Source organism: Dermacentor andersoni, chromosome 8, assembly GCF_023375885.2.
Source record: "Dermacentor andersoni chromosome 8, qqDerAnde1_hic_scaffold, whole genome shotgun sequence".
Taxonomy (NCBI): domain Eukaryota; kingdom Metazoa; phylum Arthropoda; class Arachnida; order Ixodida; family Ixodidae; genus Dermacentor; species Dermacentor andersoni.
Genome location: NC_092821.1, coordinates 153233867 through 153257543, shown reverse-complemented (window position 1 = coordinate 153257543; position 23677 = coordinate 153233867). Strand labels below are relative to the sequence as shown.

Genomic DNA, 23677 nt, shown 5'->3' with positions numbered 1-23677 from the left:
TCCCCAAATATTAAAGTGCAAAGTTTACAAATCTATAACTCTGCACCAGAAAGAGACATCACAGTTCTGTAAGCTGCATCTGTTGGAGCATCTGAAGCTGGCAAATATGATAACTGAGTTTACTGATCCCAGGAAATTACAGTAGAATCTCGTTAATTCGAACTCCATGCAGACTGAAAATTTATTTGAATAAAATGGAGTTCAAACTAAAGAGAGCTCTGTCAAATATAGTGCCCGATCGATTGCTTGACACAGCATGCAAAACCAAAAAAGTCACTGGGCTTGCATTGAAAAAGTCTTCTCTCTCTTCTATTAGTGGACTATGACATGTGCGTGAGGAAGCCTAGCTTCCTTATAAAGTCCAAGCGTGGTCCAAGTGCGATAAGATAGCACCTTGCCCGCTGTTTGCTGTGGGTGCAAGGGAAAATATGTGAGGGTGAGGCGAGAAGGATGGTGGCTTGATGCACGCTGTCCTCCTGCACGTTCAGTGTTGGACATTCAATCAAGCACGCACTACGAGCAGGGAGCGTGCTCAATGGAAGTCAGCCACAGGTGAGCACATGGTGCGCTAGGGTGTGGGGAGGCAGGCGTGGTGACACAACCAAGCACATGCTCGGAGGCCCCTTCCTGCTCCTTTTAAGCTGTATGGGAAAGGAGGGCACCTCGGTTTGATCTCCACTTCCCTTACAGTACACAACATTAGGGTAGCTAGCGACGCATCGAACCTTGGCCTTTGGCATGGCTTTGTCCGAAAAATGGCCCATGGGTGCGAGACATCTTGTTCGAAATAACCACAACAATGTTCTTTTAGTTCAAATTCGCAGTAGTTCTTTTTTATTCAAATACAAAGGCATTTGCCGGGACCAACAGTGCAGTTCGAAGGATCCGTCAATTAGAATCAAGAGATTTCAAATTATCAGGACTTCACTGTATTATAATGTTTATGAGGGCCTTGCGAAAATCCTACGCACAAATTATTCATGCATTTCAGAGAGGTATATAAAAGTACATCAAATTTGTCTGCTTCCAATGTCTCGTGGAAGCAGGTTATAGAATTGTGATACAGTCAGACTTACTTATAATGATACTGGTTTTAACAATATATATCGGATATAAGAATGAGCCTCCAATGGCGCGTAAACTTTGTGTTTTATAGCAAAATAAACTGTTTATTCCAATGCTCCCACGCTACATTATCAGTTATAGCAATTAAATCTGGCTACTGGCTGTGAGCGCTGAAAGAAAAAAAGAAAAATCCTCGTGAAGAAAAAGAAAAATATGCCACAATGCCACACCTACATCTGTGCCGCGCACATGGCTCGACTTGGTCGCATCGCCAGCCTCGCACACTTCTCTCCCATCTCGCTTCCACTTCTCCAATGCTAGTACAATTGACCGGGGGTGGAAGGAAAACAGGAGAGGGGCACGCAAGGCTGGCGATGAATGGGGCGATGTGGCAGAAGCATGCCCTGTTGGGGTACAGGGCACTAAAAAAGGGACTGGCAAAGGTGTGCAACACGCAGGCGAATGCGGTGTCTCACATTCTTTTTTGTTTCGCCAGGATTTTGTGCTCTTCCAGTGCACACGTACAGTTGCCATATTTAGTTGTTATAACTGATAATGCGGCACCGTAACGTTGTAGTAAATGGCTTATTTCGCCACAGAACAGACAACAGTTGACGATGTATTGACTACTTATTGTTACATCCGAGTATTGTTAAAATTGGTAATGCTGTAAGTGGGTTCAACTGTACTTTTGTCTTTCTAATTAAAATGTATTGGATATTTGTCCCCTCTACTTTTTTCGTGCAACCTGGGTATAACATTTATCGGTTACTTGAATGTCGTTATCAGTAGGTTTGACTCTGTCACCTTCAATTCCTATGCTACAAAAATGTGAGCTTGGTGTCTTTTTTTTTTTAATTTTGCAATTGTTAACAATTTTTGTAAGGTAACTGATCTGAATCAAAAGTACACTCCCTACAATTAGTAGATCTTAGTGCTTTCTTTTAAGTGCAAAAAACCCACTTTTTGTTTTACGTACAACAAACCTAATTAAATTTTGTCCAATGAATTTATTTATTTATTTCAGTATTACTGCCAGAAGGCCTTAGACACGAGTGCGACGTACATACTAAAAGAGCAAAATTGCATAAAGGAAAAAAGAACCAGCTTAACAATACGTGAATCAAGTAAAAGAATGCATAATAGAAGAAAAAAAGAATCAGCCTAACAAGACGTCAATATAAAAAAATCAGACATAATCAGCCCGCTCACGGAGTTGGCCTGTGGCCAAAAAAGTGGGTCAAGTGACCTGCACATCGGTACACTGTTCATACAGTAAATGTGACGAAAAAGAAGAAAAAAATAAAAGAGCACATATATATGAAACCAAATGCACGAAAATAATGAGCACTATAGGAACACCACAGGTGAACAGGTTAAAAACTGCGGTTCAATTTGATTAAAACACTAGAAAATCGGTCATTCCGCATTCTGATAAAAGAATACAAAAGAAACAAGTATAGAACAAGTATATAGAAAAGCAGTGAGAATAAAAGCAGACATATTAAACCACACGGACAAAAAACGCTAAGCACAGCACGTGAGCCGATTAAAGACGGCGCCTCAATTTTGATAAAAGACTATCGACAGTCGGGCATTCCGCAGTATCAGCAGGAAGTGCGTTCCACTCACTGACTGTTCTAGGAAAGAAAGAATTCTCAAAGGCACCGGTTGTACAAGTATATTCTTTCACTGTATTGAAATGATTTCCGTGCATAATCTGCCGAATAGCAGGTTCAATATATAGGCTATTGTTTGTTTCCAGTTTATTATATGTATTATTCCAAGCTTATTATTATATCAACAATACCTCATAGATAAATTAGAATCCATCCAAAATCATGCTGCCCGCTTTATAACTGCTAATTACAGTCGTCAATCTAGCATTACCCAAATTAAATGTGACGTTTCCCTTCCTGTCTTGGATTCCCGCCACTCTGTTGCCCTTCTATGCCTCTTTCATAAATACTACTATAACTCGTGGTCCAGCCATTTGTCGCTTGCAATTCCATCTCGCACATCTATTCGACTTCATAATAATCTCAGTTTCAGCATATTAGAGGTTGGATTGCGCAACATTTTGACGAGACACACAGAAGAGACACACACCACAGAGCGCTACTTGCAACTATCGTTTTATTCCCTTGTCAGTGGAATAAATACAGGAAGATACTCAGGGGAGGGAGGGTGGCAGCGACAAAAAAATAAATAAATAAATAAAAAACAAACATAGTTTTGACAAACATTGCCATCTACCAATGCCAAGCCGGCTTTGTCATGTGATCGTTTTTGCTGCACTCGACATCACAAAAAAAGACCAGGATACGAAATTTCAGATTAGCGCGTGAGGAAATCTAATTCCTTTGCACTAAGGGATACTGAGTGCGTGCTCACGCACATACTTCCCAAATGCGCAATCTCAGCGGCTTCGATTATCTCCCGCGTTATTTGGCTGCCATCTTTGCTCACAATCTTACAATTCTTGAATAATGGCCGACATCCGCAATCTCTACAATGTATCCCAAGGTGTCCGGCGACTGTTCTTGAAACGTTATAATCATGTTCCTTTAATCTTTCGTTTAAACATCGTCCAGTCTGTCCGACGTACTTTCTGCCGCACTGAAGTGGAATGGAATATACTACTCCCTCAGTGCAGTCGACGAACTTCTTTCTGTGTTGTTTTTCACAGCCTCATTTCTGTGTGGCACCTGGGTTAACCTTTGCACACATGCTCAGCAATTTTTCCGGTGCGGAAAACACCACTTTTACCTCGCATCTTTTACCAATTTTCTTTACTCGGTGCGCGATCGAATGAATGTACGGCATCACCACTATTTTTTCTCGTGTGCTTGGACCGCAAGGCTCCTTCCCAGATAACGGTGCCCTGGTTCCGATTTCCTTGGGCAAACATTGTGCCACAGATACTAATACTGATACTAATACGCTGAGATTGCGCGTTTGGGAAGTATGTGCGTGAGCACACCCTCAGTATCCCTTAGTGCAAAAGAATTAGATTTCCTCACGCGCTAATCTGAAATTTCGTATCCTGGTCTTTTTTGTGATGTCGAGTGCAGCAAAAACGATCACATGACAAAGCCCGAATGGCATTGGTAGACGGCAATGTTTGTCAAAACTATTTTTGTTTTTTGTTTATTTGTCTTTTCTTTTTTTTTTTTGTCGCTGCCGCCCTCCTCCCCTGAGTATCTTCCTGTATTTATTCCACTGACAAGGGAATAAAACGATAGTTGCAAGTAGCGCTCTGTGGTGTGTGTCTCTTCTGTGTGGCTCGTCAAAATTTTGCGCAATCTAACCTCTAATATGCTATACCAACACGCCCAGTCGTCAACCTTGGCTCAGTTTCAGGAACATTTTTGGCCGCACACAGTCATTCAATAACTCTGCATTACCGCGCATCATCGCACTACGGAATAGCCTTCCAAATGATATTGTTTCCTTAAAAGATCCTGCCAAATTTCGTGAGCATTTGGAGCTTCACATGTTCGCTTGGCTATGTTTTATGACTTTGTATTGTACTCGCCTTTGTATCGTTTTTCGAATTTGTTTTGTGTTGTACTGTATTCCCTTGACTTGGTATATATATTTTTTTCAATGTTTACCACTGTTCCTTTATTTCGAACGTACAAATTTATATGTTTCTCCTACTATGTAATTCCATTTTTGCCTTCATTATTGTCATTCTTCTGTAACCTCCCAGCCCCTACCCAATGCTCCTCCGAGCCTGTAGGGTAAACTAAATAAATAAATAAATTATGGTACAGAAGACGCATATACTTGAGTAGTTCATGAAAGCGTCATAACTGTAAAGGATCTAACTTGACTTTTTGTACGAGGTACGAGGTGTAGGAATGCTGAGCTAAATAAGTTCTTTCCCATGTATCCAGATAGGAGCTGCTGAGGTAAAGCTTCCTCTTTGCATTCTAGAATGTCCCTCCACTCGACATTCCACCCATTTCCAGAATGTCCAGGGCTGTGCAGCCCTGCACTCAAGTGGCCAATACATTTCAGGAAGCAAGTCATCATAAACCATTGGTATTTATTAAAAGGCAATGAAATGTGTTTTCAAGCACCTTTCTATTATGGGAGTATTCCTGAGTGTTATGGATGAGTGAAGAGAAGGCTGCTCATTGTAACACAGGAGGCTGTGAGAGCACAAGATGTAAAGCAGTAGACAGGCTTCAGCCTGTAAAAACAATGCTCACAAAATTTTTTTAATTTGTGTGCATCATACGACATATGCTTCTACGCTCTATGATGATAGTACTAGCTTTTCTCATAAACCCTGTCGTACTCACCGAATCTAGCAGCTTCGGTGGGGCCTTCACTTGTGGCATCGGACAAGAGTGCCTCTAGGCGAAGCATACTGTCGGCCTTGGCATTGCCCTTCTTCTTGCTGATCCGTTTGGCCTTGCCAGGTTGGAGAGATTCTAGCAGCAGCTCCTGAAACATCTCTGGTGGTCCAACACCACATTCACGGACCGTGCGCAAAAAAAGGTTGTAGCAGTATACCGAGGGTCGGATCTTCTTCCATAGCATGGTTCGCATCACCTGAAATAACAATACATAGCACTTCTGACACAATGGTACAGCTTGGTTCTGCAATGTGGCTGTTTCGGTGTGTTGGTAAGACTAAAGCTCCTCGATCCATGTGCCACCGCCACTTTTTTAAGTAGCGACAACCTTTGATGGGTGCCGCCTTTTCCCCCTCACACCAAATCCGGTTCCGGCATTTCCGGCTTCAAAATTTCCGCTTCATGGAGTTGCTCTGCAGGAATTTCCGCTTTGACGATGGTGAGATGCCCCACGTGCTTAGCAGCTGGCGCTAATCTGAGTAGCTCACTCAAGCCCATGGTGTAAGACCTTACACATGCTCAAGCCACTCCACCAAGTGTCATCCGTGTCACCCGTGTACACATCTGCTCACATCACAACACTAACACAATTCACAGTGCACATCTGCTTGCATCACCCACACAATTCGCCGTACACCTTTGCATGTGCGCATACACACACTATTCACTGCACACCTCCGCTCATATCACACAAGAAAAGCACACTTGTTTTCACCACATCACTGAATGCCCTCCATGTAAATTCGAACTTGTTATATTTCATAGCTTCATGTAGCCACAGTTCACGTAGTGCACTCACTTGGGCCGTTCATTACCTTCAATCTGCTGTACGCGACAAGGTTCGAACTCAGAATCCACAGCATAATCTCTATGCGCCTGCCGTACAAATTGGCGTCGCAAACTCCTTCACTAAAGTCCCTCCATACGTGCTGGCTGGAGGGGCTCTTTGCGTCAGCACAAAAGTGCAGCGGAATACATGCCCGATGCGCAATGCTGCGCTTGCAGTTTCTAGAGCTGTGGCGGTCACTATAAGAAGAATGCAAAGGGGACAAGCTGTTGTATTCCGCTGAAGTAGTAGTTCGTGGTCGTCGTTTTCCAAATGCACAAAAAACGACAGTGGTCCCAAAGCACCCAGGCACAACCTTCCACTGTACGTTGTCCTTCATGGCACAAACCGTCGCAGGTTGACGCGAAGCAGCGAACACGACCAGATTGCCGATTACAATAGGCGGTGGTTCTTGGATGGAATCGCATAAACAGTTTAAACCGCAGCTGGTGCAATTACAGCCTCTCCATCAACGCGAAAGTAAACAACGCTAAAAAACATAGCGTCACTTCCACTCGGAACAGGAAGCTGAAGCTACGCAAGTTCCGCTTGACGCCGGAAGCTAAGAGGGTGAGTGGGAGAAGAGCGTGGAGGAGGACGGTAGGTTGGCAATACTTGACCTGGTCGGCGGAAACGTGTATGGAGGGGCTTTAGGTAAGACATGACTAAATCCTTAAAGCGCACAACCATGCGAGGACGGTGAAAGAAGACGGGCAACACACAAGCACTAACTTGCAATTAAAACAACTTGTTCACTTTTATTTCTAGCTATGCAGAGCTTATTTGTACTAAAAAAAAAGAAGAAAGAAGTGTTATTTTAGTAAACTGTTTAGTGTAGCAATTAATAATTGAACTGCTAAGCTATCCACAACTGCAAACTCGCTCTAGTTTATCAACAATGCTACCTAGTATGGGCTTTTTAAAAAATTTTCTGCACTGAAATCAGAATTTCGAGGGATTAAAATCACTGCATCAAATATGACAGATTAGGTAGTGTGAGGTTAATACTTGATTTAGAAGTTAATGGGTCCCAATAATTGTTTAATTCAATTGAAAACACTTGAACATCCCTGCCAAAAGCATTATATTTATTCAAGAGCAAGGGATGCAATTCTACCTGTGCGCACACTTATTGTACACAGCTACTCCAGTAAGTGTGCCTTTTGTTTCTTGATGAGGACGGCAAACCTTCTGACAGGTCAATTGTGTTAGTCACCTGGCTTACTTATATCCCCCCTTTCCCCCCAAAAATTAAAATCTTAAACTTGCATATGTGCACAGCGCAAAAGACGAGGACTGAAGGGAGAACACAACACAGGCTCGTCCTCGTCCTAGTCTTTTGCGCTGTGCACACGTGTCGATATTGTATCACCAACTCGCCCAAGCTTCCACCTTATCATGTTAAACTGGGCAAGATATTCAGTTCACTCCACTGTTTAGAGGCTCTCCATGCACTAGGCCCTATGAATATGCAATATAATTTTCCATTATGTAACAAGAAATGCTACATTTATCAGACTCACTGATATACCCAGTTTAGAATGTCATCGCTAAAATTTGCCTCAAAGAGTGCACTTTGGTGATAGGTGGATTTTACCGCCCACCAAATGACAAAAGTGCTTTCTTTAAAATGCTAAATGAATTTTTATGTGACGGTGGTGCTCTCACCAAAAACATTGATTTCTGGAGATTTACATGTACCATCTATTGATTGGAGCAGTGAAAATCAAGAGCCTCTCAATACTATTGCTGAAAAGTGAACTGATTTAGTTATCTTTCATGAGCTTCCCCAATTAGTCAAAGAACTTACATGTGTTCAAAAGACAGCGAAATCCATCCTAGATCTTTTACTTGTCGTTAGCAGTACACTCTGGAAAAAACTCGTAGTTCCCACTCTCGAGGATATATCAGACCACAAGCTAATAACTCTAACACTTAACTCTTTCATTATCACAAGAAATGTGCTCATTTTCGGTGCTTCTATATTTTAACATTTACATTTTAACATATATTTTAACATTTTAACATATACTGCAATACATAGCCTGATCACTGGTGTTTTGGATGGATGTACAGTAGTAATAATTGCTCAAATAACCTTTGCGAATTTTTATGTGAAACTTCAAAGTCTCAATGGATGTGAAAAACTAATAATGTGCTATCTTTTATATAAGTTCCAAGAGTGAAAAAACCTGAAACACACAAAATATGCACCTGGCTCCTAGATCCCAACTTCTGTAAATTACACCAAGCGAAAAAGTATTGTTACAGAGATTTATTGGTGTCGATACTCGCCATAGATTTCCATGCTAATATGTGGAAAAGCAGTAGCTTCGCTAATGTGAAAACGTGCAAGTTCCAATTATACAGAGAGCATTTGTTTTTACTCATTGCAGCAGGCACATGGTTCCTGTTTTACTGCATTCTTTAGGCTTGCCAAGCAATGATTGTCAGGTGAAGGAACATGCAGAACATGAGGCGCTGGCAGGAGACACGACCTGTCCGGCGGACCAGGGGGGGCCAGGACAAAAGTTCCTGGTGAAGACTGGAGCTCCCGACTCCGGCAAAGGCCCGGGACGGCACCCTCGGTCAGCAGCCAGCTTCTGCTTCAGCTGCTTCAGGAGCGCTATGAAACGGACGTCTGGATGCAAGACGTCCAAGGGTGTTTTGACCATCTGGCCCAGCAGAAGCTCACAGGGGGCATGGCCAGTGACACTGTGGGGTGTGGTCCTGTACTGGAACTGTACCCGGGCAACCTGCGCCCGGTAATCCCCAGCCTCGCTCTTCTTGAGCTTGTCCTTGATAGTCTGCACCAGCGGCTTGGCTGCACCATTTGAAGCAGGTGTCTCGTCTTTGTTACTTTGTGGACGCACGTGTTAGCACTGTTACAATATTCAAAACATGAACGACCAGGAAGTAATGGCCCTTGAAGGGCCTCCAAAAATCTACATGCAGGCGGCATCAGGATCTCTGTGGGAATGGCCAGGGAGTGATTTCCACATGACGTGAGGTCCGTTGATGCTCCTGGCAGACTTGGCAGCTCTGCACCATGTGAACGATGTCCTGGTCCAGGCCAGGCCACCAAACATGGGACCGGGCCACCATTTTGGTCTTTTCCACGCCAGGATGACCCGCATGCAGCAAATGCAGGACCCTGGACCGGAGACATTGTGGGATCTCCACATTGGAACCCTGCAGTAGGCAGCCCTACTGCAAGCTAAGCTCAGCGGCCTTGTGGCTATAGGCCTGCTGAACCAACTCCTCCCTACAGGACACCGCCTTGACCACCTGAGACAGGACTGGGTCATGGCCGGTCGCCTGCGACACTGCAAATCTGGAGAGATGTCAGGGTATGCATGCTCCAGCATGAACACTTCAGCAGGTTCTGAAACTGCAGCAGGGTAGGCACCTCTGGCAGGGGCAGGCGGCTCAGTGCATCAGCAGGTCCGAGGTCCTTTCCCAGATGGCAGACCAGCTGGTAGCTGTAGCCTGCCAGCCTCAACGCCCAGTGTACCACTCGAGGTGATGCCTGCACGGGAACCGTTTTGTCACACCCCAGCAGCGTTAACAGCAGCTTGTGGTATGTGACTGCCTCAAACTTCCGGCCCCAAATTACTGGTGAAAGCGATAGACCCCGAACATGAAGGCCAGGCCTTCCTTGTCCAGCTGACTGTAGCGTTGTTCTGCAGCATGAAGCAGACACAAAGCAAACGACACAGGGCGTTCCTGGCCATCCTTATCTCGGTGTACCAGGACGGCTCCTGCGCCGTATGGCGATGCATTTACAGCCAGGACAACAGGCTTGGCTGGATCGAAGTAGACCAGTACTGGAGCCTTTGTGATTAGCTCCTTGCTGCGCTGGAAGGCCATGTCCTGCTTCTTCTTCCAGGCCCACTGCTGACCGTCTCACAGCAGAAGAAGGAGCGGCTGTAGATGCGCCGACAGGTTCGGCAGGAAACTCCTGTAGAAGTTGACGAGGCCGAGGTAGCTCTGAAGCTCCTTCTTGTTCTGGGGCTTAGGCGCCTTGAGCACAGCATCAACATAAAGGGGGGGGGGGGGGGCTACACTGGCCTGGGAAATGACATATCCCAGGTACTCAACACTGGGGGCCAGCAAAACACACTTTTCCAGCTTGAGCTTGCGACCAGTGTCCTGCAGTCATGCCAGGACGTTGTGCACGTTCTGCAGATGGTCCCTGTCATCGGTACCAGTAACCAGGATGTCGTCCAAGTACACTGCCACGTGCTTCATGCCCCTTAATAGGTTGTCCATCTCCCTCTGAAAAATGGCTTTAAACCCGTTATTGCATACCAGTAGGAACAGGTTTCCCCACATTTATTTAATTTATTCTATGACACCTGGAGACCAGCGACAAAATAGAGGCTGAGGCCACGCCAAATGGTAAGCACGTGTACTGGAAGAGCCCCAAAGTTGACGATATTGTGACGTACTTCCGGGAGGCTTCCGGGAGACGTTGGTAAGCATCTCTGAGGTCAAGCTTCGCGAACTTCTGTCCCCCAGACAACGCTGACCAGAGATCTTCAATCCGGGGTAGCAGGTACCTCTCAACAGTAGTGATAGGGTTGATGGTAACCTTGAAATCTCCGCAAATCCTGACACTGCCGTCTCACTTCAGGACAGGTACGATGGGGGCAGCCCATTCAGATGTCTCAACAGCCACCAGGATACCCTCTCGCTGCAACCATTGCAGCTCCTGGGTGACCCCATCCTTCAGGATGAACGGCAATGGGCAAGGCTTGAAAAAATGAGGCCAGGCTCCCTCAGGTACATAGATGCCAGCCGACGTGTCAGCAAATGTGTAACAAGCATGTGACCCCCCTCAGGCACAATCTTCGTTGGCCCGCCAGGCTCGGTAGCCTGCCAGGCTCAGTAGGCAACATTGGTCACCACACTGCAATAAACACTGACGAGCACAGCTGCTCGGTGGTCAGTCATCGTTCATCACCACCACGCTGCGGAGCGTCTGTTTAACTGAGGGTGCCTCAAGCTCTCCCTCGTTCACAAACCCGGACGGATCGTGACACTGGCGACGAGAACCCACGGATCGTGCCACGCCGCCGCGAGCAGCGAAACACCGCCCCCCGTTGCTGCTGCCACACCGCTGTACGGAAGGCTCGAGCCGTTCGAGGGAGACGGGTCCACCTGGCCAATTTACGAGGAAGAAGTCCGTGTGTTTTTCCAGGCAAACGACACACCTGAGGCCAAACAGCGGGACCAGCACCTTCAGTCTCCTGTTCGACCTTCTCAAGCCAGCTACGCCGCATGTTAAGTCGCTGGGTGAGCTGCTCGCCATACTGCGCTTGCATTTCAACCCAGCACTGTCCACACTAATGAAGCGTTTCCGCTTCAACAACCGGAGCCGCCGGGAAGGAGAGACCCTCGGGCAGTTCGTTGCTGCGCTACGAGGTTTAAGCGAGTGCCTGCGCCTTTGGGGACCAACTGGACTCGCTGCTCCGGGACCGTTTCGTCTGCGGCATCAACAACACCGCCATGCAGACGTGACTCCTGGAGCTTCCCGACCCCTCGCTGGACGATGCCATGAAGGCAGCGCTGGCAATGGAAGCTGCCGCCAAGGACGCCAGCGAGATTGCCCGTGCGACTGGCTCCCCGTCGGCAGAAGCGGCGGTCAACAAGTTGGCGACAAAGCGGTCGCTGTGGTGGTGCCCACTCCCCCTCAGAGTGCCAGTTCCCTTAAGCACAATGCTTCACGTGCAGGAAAACTGGGCACATGGCACGGGTATGCCGAAGGGGGAGGACAAACAGCAAACAGCAGCAGCAGCCTGGTTCATGCCAAGGTACCACACAAGCCAGCGGCCAGGGTAGCTGTCGCAAGGGTACGCGGCGGGGCGTGCGGCAGTAGGCTCAAGTTCTTCCGCGGCCAGGCTCCACGTCGTGGCTGAGGACCCTCCGGTTTTCGACATGTGGCATACAGGCCTTGTACCGTCGTCTGTGCCACCGTACATGCTGACCCTCGAAATCTGTGGGCACCCCATTTCCATGGAGCTGGACACAGGGGCCAACATGTCGGTCATGGCTGGGAAACTGTTCAAGCGTACGTTCCCCGGTGTGTCCGTCGAGGCTTCGGGCGTGATGCTGCACAGCTACTCCGAGCAGCTCTCCAAGGTCCAGTCAGGAGGCTGTCAGGAGGCTGGGGATGTCTTTCACAACATGCAGGCTGGCTTCCTGGTACTACAGCAGACGAACGCCCAGTGCGAGAATCCAGTTTCGGCCCAGTAGCATCGGCGACGACCCCTTGGTTAAGTAAAGGGGAAGGATTGCCTCCCTGTCGCCAAAGCGAACACTGACCTGGGAGGGCTGTCCGGTGTAGCTGCGCAGCATGACACCCAAAGCCTCGATGGACACGCCGGAGAAGGTATGCTTGAACAGTTTCCTGACCATGACCGACACGCTGGCGCCCGTGTCCAGCGCCATGAAAATGGGGTGCCCGCAGACTTCAACAGTCAGCATGTACAGCGGCACAGACAAGAGAACAAGGCCTGTGTGCCACATGTCAAAAATCGGCGGGTCCTCAGCCATGGTGTGGAGCCTAGCCGCAGGGGAACTTGAGCCTGCTGCCGCAAGTCTCCGCCGCGCACCCTTACGACGGCTACCTTGGCCGCGAGCTTGTGTGGGACCTGGGTTTGAACCAGGCTGCTGCTGCTGCTGTCCGCTGTTCATCCTCCCCCTTCGGCATACCTGTGCCAGGTGCCCAGCTTTCCTGCACGTGAAACATTGTGCTTGAGAGAACAGGCACTGTGAGGGGGAGTGGGCACCACCACAGCGACTACAGGTACTGCCCTTTGTCGCCAACTTGTTAACAGCCGCTTATGATAATGTTACCCATGAAGCCATTCTTAGCACGTTAGAAGCCGTCGGACTTGGTGGTAAGATGTATATGTGGATGTGCAGCTACTTACAGAGGAGATTATTCTACGTGGACACAGAAAATGGCGCGACATCCGAGCATTAAGGTAGCCGAGGAGTCCCTCAAGGCAGAGTGCTTAGCCCGACTCTTTTCAATCTCACCCTCTGTGGATTAGTTGACAACCTGCCAAGCACCATACGACTTTCCATCTATGCGGACGACATCTGCATTTGAGCATCAGGTGTGACACGACTTCAGCTTCGCGCTCGGCTTCAGAAGGCTGCCACAATGACATCTTGCTACCTTCATGAACAAGGACTTGAAATTTCATGCGGGAAGTGCGTAATGGTGGCATTCACAAGGAAGGCAGGGATGTCTGCTTACGGCATATCTATTAACGGGCAACTTATACCATACAGCAGAAGTCACAGGTTCTTGGGAGTCGTAATTGACAGAGACCTATCTTGGACTCCGCACGTGAATTCCGTGAAAAAGCGGCTGACTGCTATCTGTCACCTGTTCAGGTTCCTTGCAGGAAAAAGTTGGGGAGTATCTATACACGCTATGTTACAGTTGTACATGGCGTTGTTCGTTGGATTCCTGCGATACAGCCTGCCTGCAATATCCAACACCTGCAAGACTAACCTGTGTACGATTCAGAGTACGGAGTATTCAAGCCCAAGCCCTTAAGATATGTCTTGGCTTACCACGCAGTGCATCAACGGCTGAAACCATTGCCCTTGCGCAGGATTACCCAATCACGACGCACATTACCATTGAGACAATGCGTATGCATCTAAGGCATTGTGCTAGGACCCCTTCCCACCACTTGGTGAGCCTCACTGCTGCAAGGCCCTGCTCGACATTTAGCGGTATTGTCAGTGCACATCGTGCGTCGTTTACTTCAGGCTACGCACCTGCGGCCAAGCCAGCGTTTCCTTCGTGGTGTTTGAGCCGTCCACAAGTACATATAATGATTCCAGGACTACAGAAGAAGACAGATCTACCGGCCCCTGCTCTAAAACAGCTGAGCTTACTTCTTTTGCATGAAAAGTACAGCAACCACGTGCACATCTATACCGATGGATCGACTACGTCGTGCAGTTCTGGTGGTGCCGTGGTTATACCAACGCGAGGAATGACACTGCGCTTCAAGACATCGCATGTCACGACCTCAACGGCGGCAGAACTAACGGCCCTGCGTCGAGCACTGGAATTCATTGAATCTGAAGGACCTAAAAAATGGGCTGTGTTCTGTGATTCAAAACCGGCATTACAGTGCATGCAGTCAGTTCTCCGACAAGGATGCCATGACCAATTGACATATGAAATCGTGAAACTTTACCATCACGTCCAACAAAAAGGTCACGAGGTCGTTTTTCAATGGGTACCTGGCCATTGTGGAATCAGTGGCAATGATTCTGCCGATAACGCTGCTCGCACAGCACATCAAAGAAGAGCACAGCGTTCCAATTCCGCTTTCGAGGACAGGCACTGCAAGGTAGCTTCGACATCTGGCACGCAGTCTCACACTGACCGAGTGGAACTCGCCAAACTTACGACTTACACGACTGCATCGACTAAACCCCTCCCTGCAACTCCGACCTCCACTCGGACTTCCTCGACGTGAAGCTACGCTTCTCTGTCGCCTTTGGTTAGGAGTTGCCTTCACAAAGGCATACTCTACATTAATTGGAGTAACTGACAGCGCAGCATGCGAGGTCTGTGGCATGGAAGAAAACATCGACCACCTGCTGTGCCACTGTCCCCGATACATCCCTGAGAGAGAAGAACTTGCCATAGCTTTCCAAAAACTGGACGATCGACCGCTTTCTGTGCAGGTGCTGTTGGAACACCGCTCCCATCGCCCGTCGGCCCGTAGAGCGGTGAAGGCGCTTTTGTGCTTCTTAAGGACGACAGGCTTGTGCGACCATCTGTGACTATTAATGCAATTTCTGTAAGGCCACACACGTCAGCGAACTCACTGCAATTTCCTGCTTTCCTTCCCTCCTCTCTCTCCCTGTTATCTTTGTTTTCCCTCTATCCCATTCCCCAGTGTAGGGTAGCCAACTGGACGTTATTCTGGTTAACCTCCCTGCCTTCTACTTATCTCTTTCCCTCCTCCTTGTTGACAGCCACTTCCGCCGACAGTGAGCCGGTCACAAGTGCAATCACGCCGACGTCCTTAGCCGCAGCATCCATCGCCAGTGCTGCCTTCACAGCGTCTTACAGCGAGGGGTTAGGTAGCTCCAGGTGTCACGCCTGCATGGCGGGGTTGTTTATGCCGCAGACGAAACTGTCCGGGAGCAGCGAGTCCAGCTGGTCCCCAAAGGTGCAGGCACTCGCTAGCCCTCCTAGCTCAGCAACGAAGTGCCGAAGAGTCTCTCCTTCCCAGCGGCTCCGGTTACTGAAGCGGAAACAGTAACACTCGGAAACACTCCATTAGCGGAAACACTCCATTAGCATGGACAGTGCCGGGCTGAAATGCGAGTGTAGTATGGTGAGCAGCTCACTCAGCATCTTAATATGTGGTGTGGCCGGCTTGAGGAGGTCGAGCAGGAGACCGAAGATGCAGGTCCCACAGCTGGCCAGGAAAATGTCCTGCTTTTTGGCCTCGGGCGTGTCGTTTGCCTGGAAGAACACGTAGACTTGCTCCTTGTAGACTGGCCAGGCGGAGTGACACTCCGCAGTGTGGTGGTGATGAACGATGACTGACCACCAAGCAGCTCTGCTCATGAGTATTTATTTGGTGCGGTGACCAATTTTGCCCCCCGAGCGTGGCGGGCCAACGAAGATTATACCTAGGGGGCGTCACATGCTTGTCACAAGCCTAATCCTCCAGCCAGCAACTGCATAGTTGCCCTTGTCTGCCTTGCCAACACATCCTTTGGCTTCCCCAATGCTCGACCTCGCCAGCTAGCCTACTACATGCAAGTCAATTGCCTAGATGTCACAGTCGCCGCACTTAGCAGCTATCATATCATTGGAGAAGGCCGCTCCGCATACTGGGGACATATTCTCGGACAATCACTTTCAACAATCTTATCGTCTTGGTGTGACGTAGTACTCCAGCAGCTAATCAGATCATCTGGTGTTGCTTAACCAGCCAACCTGCATGCGTCTGACAGCCAAAGCGATAGTACTGCCAAAAGTTATCGTCCCAGAATACGTTCCCAGATTCATTGCAATCAGCCGCTACGCCCGCACCAGTGACCGCATTATGGGCCAGTCATTCCTTGCACCAGCCTGATCGGTTTAACTTCAAAAACACCGGTTCCTAGTCGACCTGGTTAAACCTATTCAAGTAATACGCATTTACTTTAGGCCTTCACCATGCACTGGGAGATATTCAAGTTTGGACTCTACTGTACTACATGGGCTCTGAAGCTTGCAACTTTCGGCCTTGACATATCTCTGAACAACTACTCTATCGTATGCAATAAATTCACAGCACATTTCATCCATCCCATCAATGAAGATTACGAGTTGGCACAGTTTCATCAACGAGCCCAGCAACCAGGTGAAACCGTGGACAGCTACTATGCAGAGCTCTGTAAACTGCGAAAAAAGGTGCGACTACCCTTCCACTCAAGTCGAAGAATGTCTTGTCCACGACCGCTTCATGGTGGGACTGTGGGATTCCTCACTCACCAACGATAAGTTCTGCACAGACCCTTAGCTGAGCCTCAAGGAGGCATGTATTCAAGCAAGCCAAGTGGAAGACGCCGAAAAACAGAAGAGTAAGCTTGAAGCACATGCAACGGTGCAAGGTGTACCGAATTTCAACGCAGCCAAGCACCATCAGTACCAGCCGAGACGTGACAGACACGCCGAGGTGACGCCAGCAAGGCAGAAAGCCGCTAGCAAGAATTCGTGTGATTTCTGCGGTCATGCCCCACATTCTCGCTCCGAGTGCCCAGCGCGCAACTTGCAGTGCAACTATTACAAGAAAAAAGGCCCTTTTGGTGATGCTAGTTGGGAACATTATGATCTGCTGACAGTAGACCAATTCCTGGGCCTTCTGGGAGATGCGAAAATATTCAGCACATTGGACGCGTCTGGTTTTTATCAAGTCAAGCTTGTGGAAGAATCGCAAGAGCTCAGAACCTTCAGCATGCCGTTTGGGCGTTAATGCTTTCGTCGGATGCCCTTCAGCATTACATCAGCACCAGAATTTTTTCGGAAGCAAATGCCAACATTTTTGGAAGGTCTGGAAGGCACGGTCTGCAAGATTAATGATGTCCTGGTTTTTGGCCGCTCTTTGGAAGAACATGACATTCGCCTTGAAGGAGTCCTCACAAAGCTTTCTCAAGCTAGGATCGGCTTGAATGAGGAAAAATGCTGTTTTCACCAGACAGAAGTTTCTTTCCTTGGGGCTAACATACTGCCGCAAGGCATCCCCAACAAGCTCAAGGCAGTGAAGGACATGAGTCAGCCCACAGATGTAGCTGGTGTGAGGCAGCTTTTATGCATAGTAAATAACTTGGGTCACTTTCTCCCACATGCAACGAAAGCCACAGCCTTGATCAGAGCTCTGCTTGGCAAGAAAGCTGTCAGGCTTCTTCAGTGAGCTAGAGATAGGTGGTGACGTCGAGATTCTCTTTGTCTGTGACTTGTGGCAGCATGGCGTCAAGAGTGGTCCTCGCATTCCTTCCGTAAACCAGCCTGAATGGCGTGATTTGCATTGTTTCTTGCACTGCCATGTTATAAGTGAAGGTTACGTATGGCAGGACGGCATTCCACGTCTTGTGCTCGACGTCAACGTACATTGCTAGCATGTCGACGAGGGTCTTGTTCAGCCGCTCTGTAAAACCATTCATCTGCAGGTGGTAGGCAGTTGTCCTCCTGTGGCTTGTCTGGCTGTATTGCAGAATGGCTTGGGCGAGCTCCGCTGTAAAGGCCATTCCTCTGTCGATGATGACTTCTGGGGCACCACGTCACAGCAGGATGTTCTCAACAAAGAATTTCACCACTTCGGCTGCATTACCTTTCGGCAGAGCTTTCATTTCAGCGAAGCGGGTGACGTAGTCCGTCACCACGACTATCCACTTATTTCTGGATGTAGACGTCGAAAAGGGTCCAAACAAATTCATTCCTATTTGCTGAAACAGTCGGCAAGGAGGCTCGACTGGCTGTAGTAATCCTGCTACAGTCCTGCTAATGTCTTGGATCGCTGGCAGTCACGGCATGTCTTTATGTGACGGGCGACGTCGGCAGTCAGACGCGGCCAATAGTACTTCTCTTGTGATCTTGCTAGCCTACGGGAAAACCCGAGCCGCCCGGCGGTCTGATTGTCGTGCAGGGTGTGCAGAACTTCTGGCCAGAGTGCTGCGGGCACAAGAAGTTACAACAAATCTGTGCTGCATGGACTGGGTAGGAGTTCTTTTTACGAGGGCGTCTTTGTGTAAAGAAAACAAAGACAGTCCATGCTGAAATACAGTCAAAACCCGCGATAATGAAATCCCGCAACAACGAAATTCTCGCGACAACTAAATATTTTCATATCCCCGGCGGACGCCCATAAGATTCAATGCATTTCGTACCTCTCGGCAACGAAATGTCGTACTACAATCCCGCATCCACGAAATTTGCCGGAGCGTAACCCTGCATATTACCTACTCGCGTAGGGCTAGCAGGCTCTAAAATGTGCTCAAGTGCATTGTTTTGCACAAAAATTGCGTAAAATGTCAGCACATTACACTTACGTAGGTACCGACATTGTTCTTTACAAAAACAACTAAGCGCCGGAAGCGATCTCGTGCGCTGGAAACACGTCATGGCCGCCATCTTATCTGTTGATTGCCCGTTTGAACTGGCACGCATGTTGGTACTGACATGTGAGGACGGTTTTGCACACTTACTAGGCGAGATTGTAGATTGTTGTTGGAAACGCGCATTCAGTTTGCCTTCCCCGTGGCTGACGACTCGGCGCAGCCTAGGTCAATCGCGTGAGGCGGAACTAAACGGAAAATGAACGCACATTTCAAACTATCGCCAATCGCAGCAATGCGCTGCAAAATGTGCACCTCGGTGAGAAAAATGCAGCAAAAACAAGGAAACCCATGTCCCACCGACATTCATGGCATTTGAGATGGTGGTCGCTGCATGGAGTACTACGCATTGGGCCGTGATTGAGCGATCGTCCGGGAATACGCATCCCTTGCAGCAAGAACGCTGGTTTTGGTGCCACCCGACAGCCATCACCTGCGGATTTGGCGCCGGATGTAGATTTGCTCTAAGGGGCTGTAATCGCGGTTGTTTGCCTTCGGGTACACGAGATACGATCACTTTTGCTTTGGCACTGGACGCGTCGGCGCCTACGGGCGACTGCGGGTGCTGGAGAAATGCTCCTGCATGCGCTGTTGCTCTGCGTCCGGTGCCGAGTTATGCAAAATCTCGCAGAAGTGGTAGTATCTTCGAAAGTAACTGACCGAGAATACTGCTCCACGGCAGTGATGCCACTGCTGACCAACGCATGTAGCGCACTTTGTACTGTCGGCAATGCGGTTCTATATCCTACAGCAAATCTTGCCAAAGTAAGGCAACAGAATTTTGACAGTAAGGTTTTGCTCTGCGATGCATTGCCTATCTGTGCTGTCTCTTTTCGCAACAACAAAATTGTCGCAAAAGCGAATTTTTTCGCGTTCCTTGCCGATTTCGTTATTGTGAGGTTCAACTGTACTCTAGGAACAACATCGGTCTTGCCTTCTAAGTATACTCTTCAAGGCTTCGTCACTCTGGGTCTGTTCGTTGCTGTTCTGCAAAGTCGTCTGCAGCTATTGTTCCTAGGAAGGCATCGTCGTACAGTTCGCCTTGCGGTGGCAGGTCAATAAGGCCGTGCGACAGGCTTATACAGGACAGGACTTATACATCACGGTGATGTTGAGTTCCTGGAGTCTGAGACTTCATCGCGCTAGGCCACCTGAAGGATCCTTTAAGTTTGCCAGCCAACACAGGGCATTTGCCATAGCCCAAATGATCACGAGGCACTTTTTCTCCAGCGTAGAATACTTCGCTTTTGCTTTAGACAGTAACCGGCTAGCGTAACCTATTACGGTTTCAACTCCACCCTTCCTTTGAATGAGCACGACACCAAGGCATACGCTACTTGTGTTGGTGTGGATTTCCATCTCAGTGCCTTCGTCGAAGTACGAAAGCACGAGTGGTGACTGCAGCCATCTCAGCTCCTGAAATGTATCTTCCTGCCATGTTCCTGAAAATGTGTCTTCCTGCAATTCGTGAAATGTTTCTTACAAAGTGCCTGTAATAGGCACACAGGCCAAGGAATCTGCACACTGCCTTCTTGTTGACAGGCCGCAGGAACTTCGTATGGCAGCTGCCTTCTGTGGGTTGGGACGGACTCCAGACTTGCTGATGTCATGGCCTATCCGTAAGCTCTCCATAAGCAAAACGGCAATTTTCAGGCTTCAGGGTGAGTCCAAATGACCTGATCATTCTGTCTGAAGCCACCTCAGGTGATTTTCGAAATTCGTAGCAAAGACTGCAATGTCATCCAAATAGACGAAGCAAGTCTGCCACTTCAGTCCTGCCAAGACTGTGTCCATCACACGCTGGAATATTGGAGGCGCAGAGCAAAGTCCAAATGGCACCTTGAACTCGAAGAGGCCGTCCAGCATGATGAAGGCGGCCTTCTCCTGATCCCTGTCATCCACTTCTATTTGCCAGTAGCCAGTCTTGAGATCCATTGACGAGAAGTATATATAGCGTTGCAGAGCCAATCTAATGCGTCATGTATTCATGGCAAAGGGCATACATCCTTCTTTGCGAGCTTGTTCAGTCGACGATAATTGACGCAGAAATGTCCTTTTCTTCACCAAGACTACAGGAGATGCACACAGGCTTCTTGACGGCTATATGATGTTGTGCAGCACTTTGTCGACTTGTTGCCTTATAGCTCCACATTCTCGCGTGGATACTTGGTAAGGGATTTGGCAGAGTGGTCGAGTGCACTGTTCTGTTATTATGTGATGCTTTGTAACCGGTGCTTTTTAACCGGTGTTATATGATGTTTTGTAACCAGAGACACAATGCCTTCAAGAACTGGTTCATGGGGAAGGCCCTGAGGCAACCCTCTGTCAACAGCTAACACGGGCAAGTCCAGAGAAAAGGCATGCAACTGCACAAGAAAGAGTGACTATACCCAGAAGAACAAGGACGCCTTTACCTAGTGCATTCAACTGCCACACAGGCACAGTACAAATGACTAGGTGTGGGCCACAAATCGTACCTCCTGGTAGGCTGGATTTGTAAAGACGTTGGGGCTCAGATATGTTCTTAAAGGGGGGGTGGGGGGATGTAGAGAGTGCAGCCCCTCAACCAGCACAGGCGTCTAGCAGCCCTGTGCTGAGAGCTGTGTATAAATTAGTTGATGTGCCGTATGCCGTATACGGGGTGAGTTATTTTCGGTTCAGTCTACGCTGCTGCAGGTCGTGCAACTGGCTCGCAGCAAGTGCAACACGGCCCATGTACAATAAACCTCTTTTCCACAAGAACAGGTTATGAGAAGCTAAAGTACTTTTTTTTTTATAGTAGCACAGGCATGGTTCATTCTAAAGCTCTTATAATATTACAGTGCACTGTACACAGGAACTCCTTGTGCTTACTTTAAGTCCCAGTGAAAATCCAGCTTCCTTGTCAGTGATGCAGGCCATCAGAAGAAATGCAAAGGTCTCGGTGGTAATCGCATGCTTGGCATCGGCCATCTCATCCATCACCTGAAAAATTAGGGGCTCTGATCAATCTGTTTTCTTGTGGCTAATCCCTAAAGCCAATAAGGAAGAAAGTCATTCTTTAACAGCTTAAGCCAGCTCTTTCAATCAGCACTGCGCATTGCTTGTGCCGCTCAAAGGGAAGGAAATTTCTTGTCCCACACGTGAAATTTGGAATGGCCATGTCCACTGACTTGCCAACATTTTTGCTTCCCATGATCTTTAGCAGTTATGTTAAACATTAAGGCCTGTTCATTAAGGCCTGTTCATGTTTGAATACAGGCTTGCATGCTTCTACAAAAAGTCAATAGCACGAAATGACACCTTTCTTTTTAGAATAGCAATACTGACCCTCATGAAACACTATATGAAACTCAAAAACGCGACACGTTTGTCTTACCTTTACTTAGACGGTTTCACTACGTTGACATATTTACGTAAATGCTTGGACACTAAACTATACGAGAACTTAAACACTGTGCCCTTTTCTGCCCTCTGACATTTATTTGTCAGTTAGCTCATCTATATTATTTCTGAAACCACCATATTGTACCCACTGTTATTGAACAAATGTTTTTCTCAAAGGCAATGCACTGCTGTGCAAGTGCTTAACGATTATATACTTCGATTTTTTTCCTTTATTCTTTTTTTCTTCTTTGTTTTCTTTTTTTGGGGGGGAGGGGGGGGGGAGCTTACTGACCGAGAACACGCATGCATTTCACTTTCCGAATGTTGGCTTTGCCTCCTACATCACCAAGTAGGCAATGTTCAATTGGCGCTCCCGCCTTGCCGAGCAGACGACCACTAATGAAAGCGCGGCAGAGCATGAGAATGCAAGCGAACGTTCAGAAAGCAAGATGCTTGTGCAATCTCGCCTCTGTGCTGAATTGTAATTTATTATATTTTTGTATAATCATGTGTTCTCTTGGACCAAACTCTTCAATATAAAACAGAGAATTTATTGTATTGGGCTTATTGTGCTATGTTTTGCCTCTTACTTGATTTATTCTTCTCACAATTGTCAGTGCTGCTTTGTGGCTTCAAGAGCTTCGTCAAGCGGTCGTCTAAACAGCTTTCTCCTCTCAACCCCCCCAGTTCTGTTTGAAACTGAAATAAAATAAACTTTGATTCAATTCGATTTAGCATTGGAATGTTTAAGAGACCTGCTTGTGATATCTGTGGCTGTGAGGAGAGTGCGCACGAAATGGGCCAAACAGAAAGACACAAACAATGCACTGTTACTCTATTCGGTCTTTTAACACCCCACCAACAAGCCCAAGTGAGTATCCTTTTAAGAGAAGACAATATGGCAATTTCTTTGTTAAATCTTTGCACCCTTCTCCATATTTCCGTGCCCATTCAAAATGTTTTGCTAGTGTTTCCTTCTATGCTCTCTCAAAACCTTTTATACCCTTACTTTTGTACAGGGTGGCCAGCCAGCCAGACCTTATGCTCGGTAATCTCTCTGCTTTCTTAATTTTACAGCAAAACTGTGCAAAGGGAGTTCAACAATCATTTTGTTGCAGTGGCGACAATGTGTAGCAGCACAGTTTGAATCAAGGACGCACATCCTGTTGTACAGAGCGGAGCCGGCGGAGCATACCGGAACATGCATCGGACATAACGGAGAGTATACAAGTACTACTAAATTTGGATATAGTGAAGCACTAGAAAGACTCGGGTATAGCAGAGTGCTTGCAAAGTATTGGCTAGATTTTGAGTAGTTTCTTAAAGTGTGCACAATACCTAAAGTATCACAAAGCAGGAATCCACTGGATAAAGTGAAATGTCTAGATACACA

At 47.7% G+C, this 23677-nt stretch overlaps 1 protein-coding gene across 2 annotated transcripts in view; it reads right to left on the bottom strand.

Moving 5' to 3' along the window:
• The window catches only part of LOC126525903 (pentatricopeptide repeat-containing protein 1, mitochondrial), a 79608-nt gene that overhangs the window by 33888 nt on the left and 22043 nt on the right, over window positions 1–23677 (bottom strand). For both annotated transcript variants that reach the window (XM_055067707.2, XM_050173871.3), the window contains exons 4-5: window positions 21772–21882; window positions 5379–5631 (exon numbers count right to left, since the gene is read on the bottom strand). In XM_055067707.2, the coding sequence (XP_054923682.1) occupies window positions 5379–5631; window positions 21772–21882 (364 nt within the window). The remainder of the gene's footprint in view (window positions 1–5378; window positions 5632–21771; window positions 21883–23677) is intronic.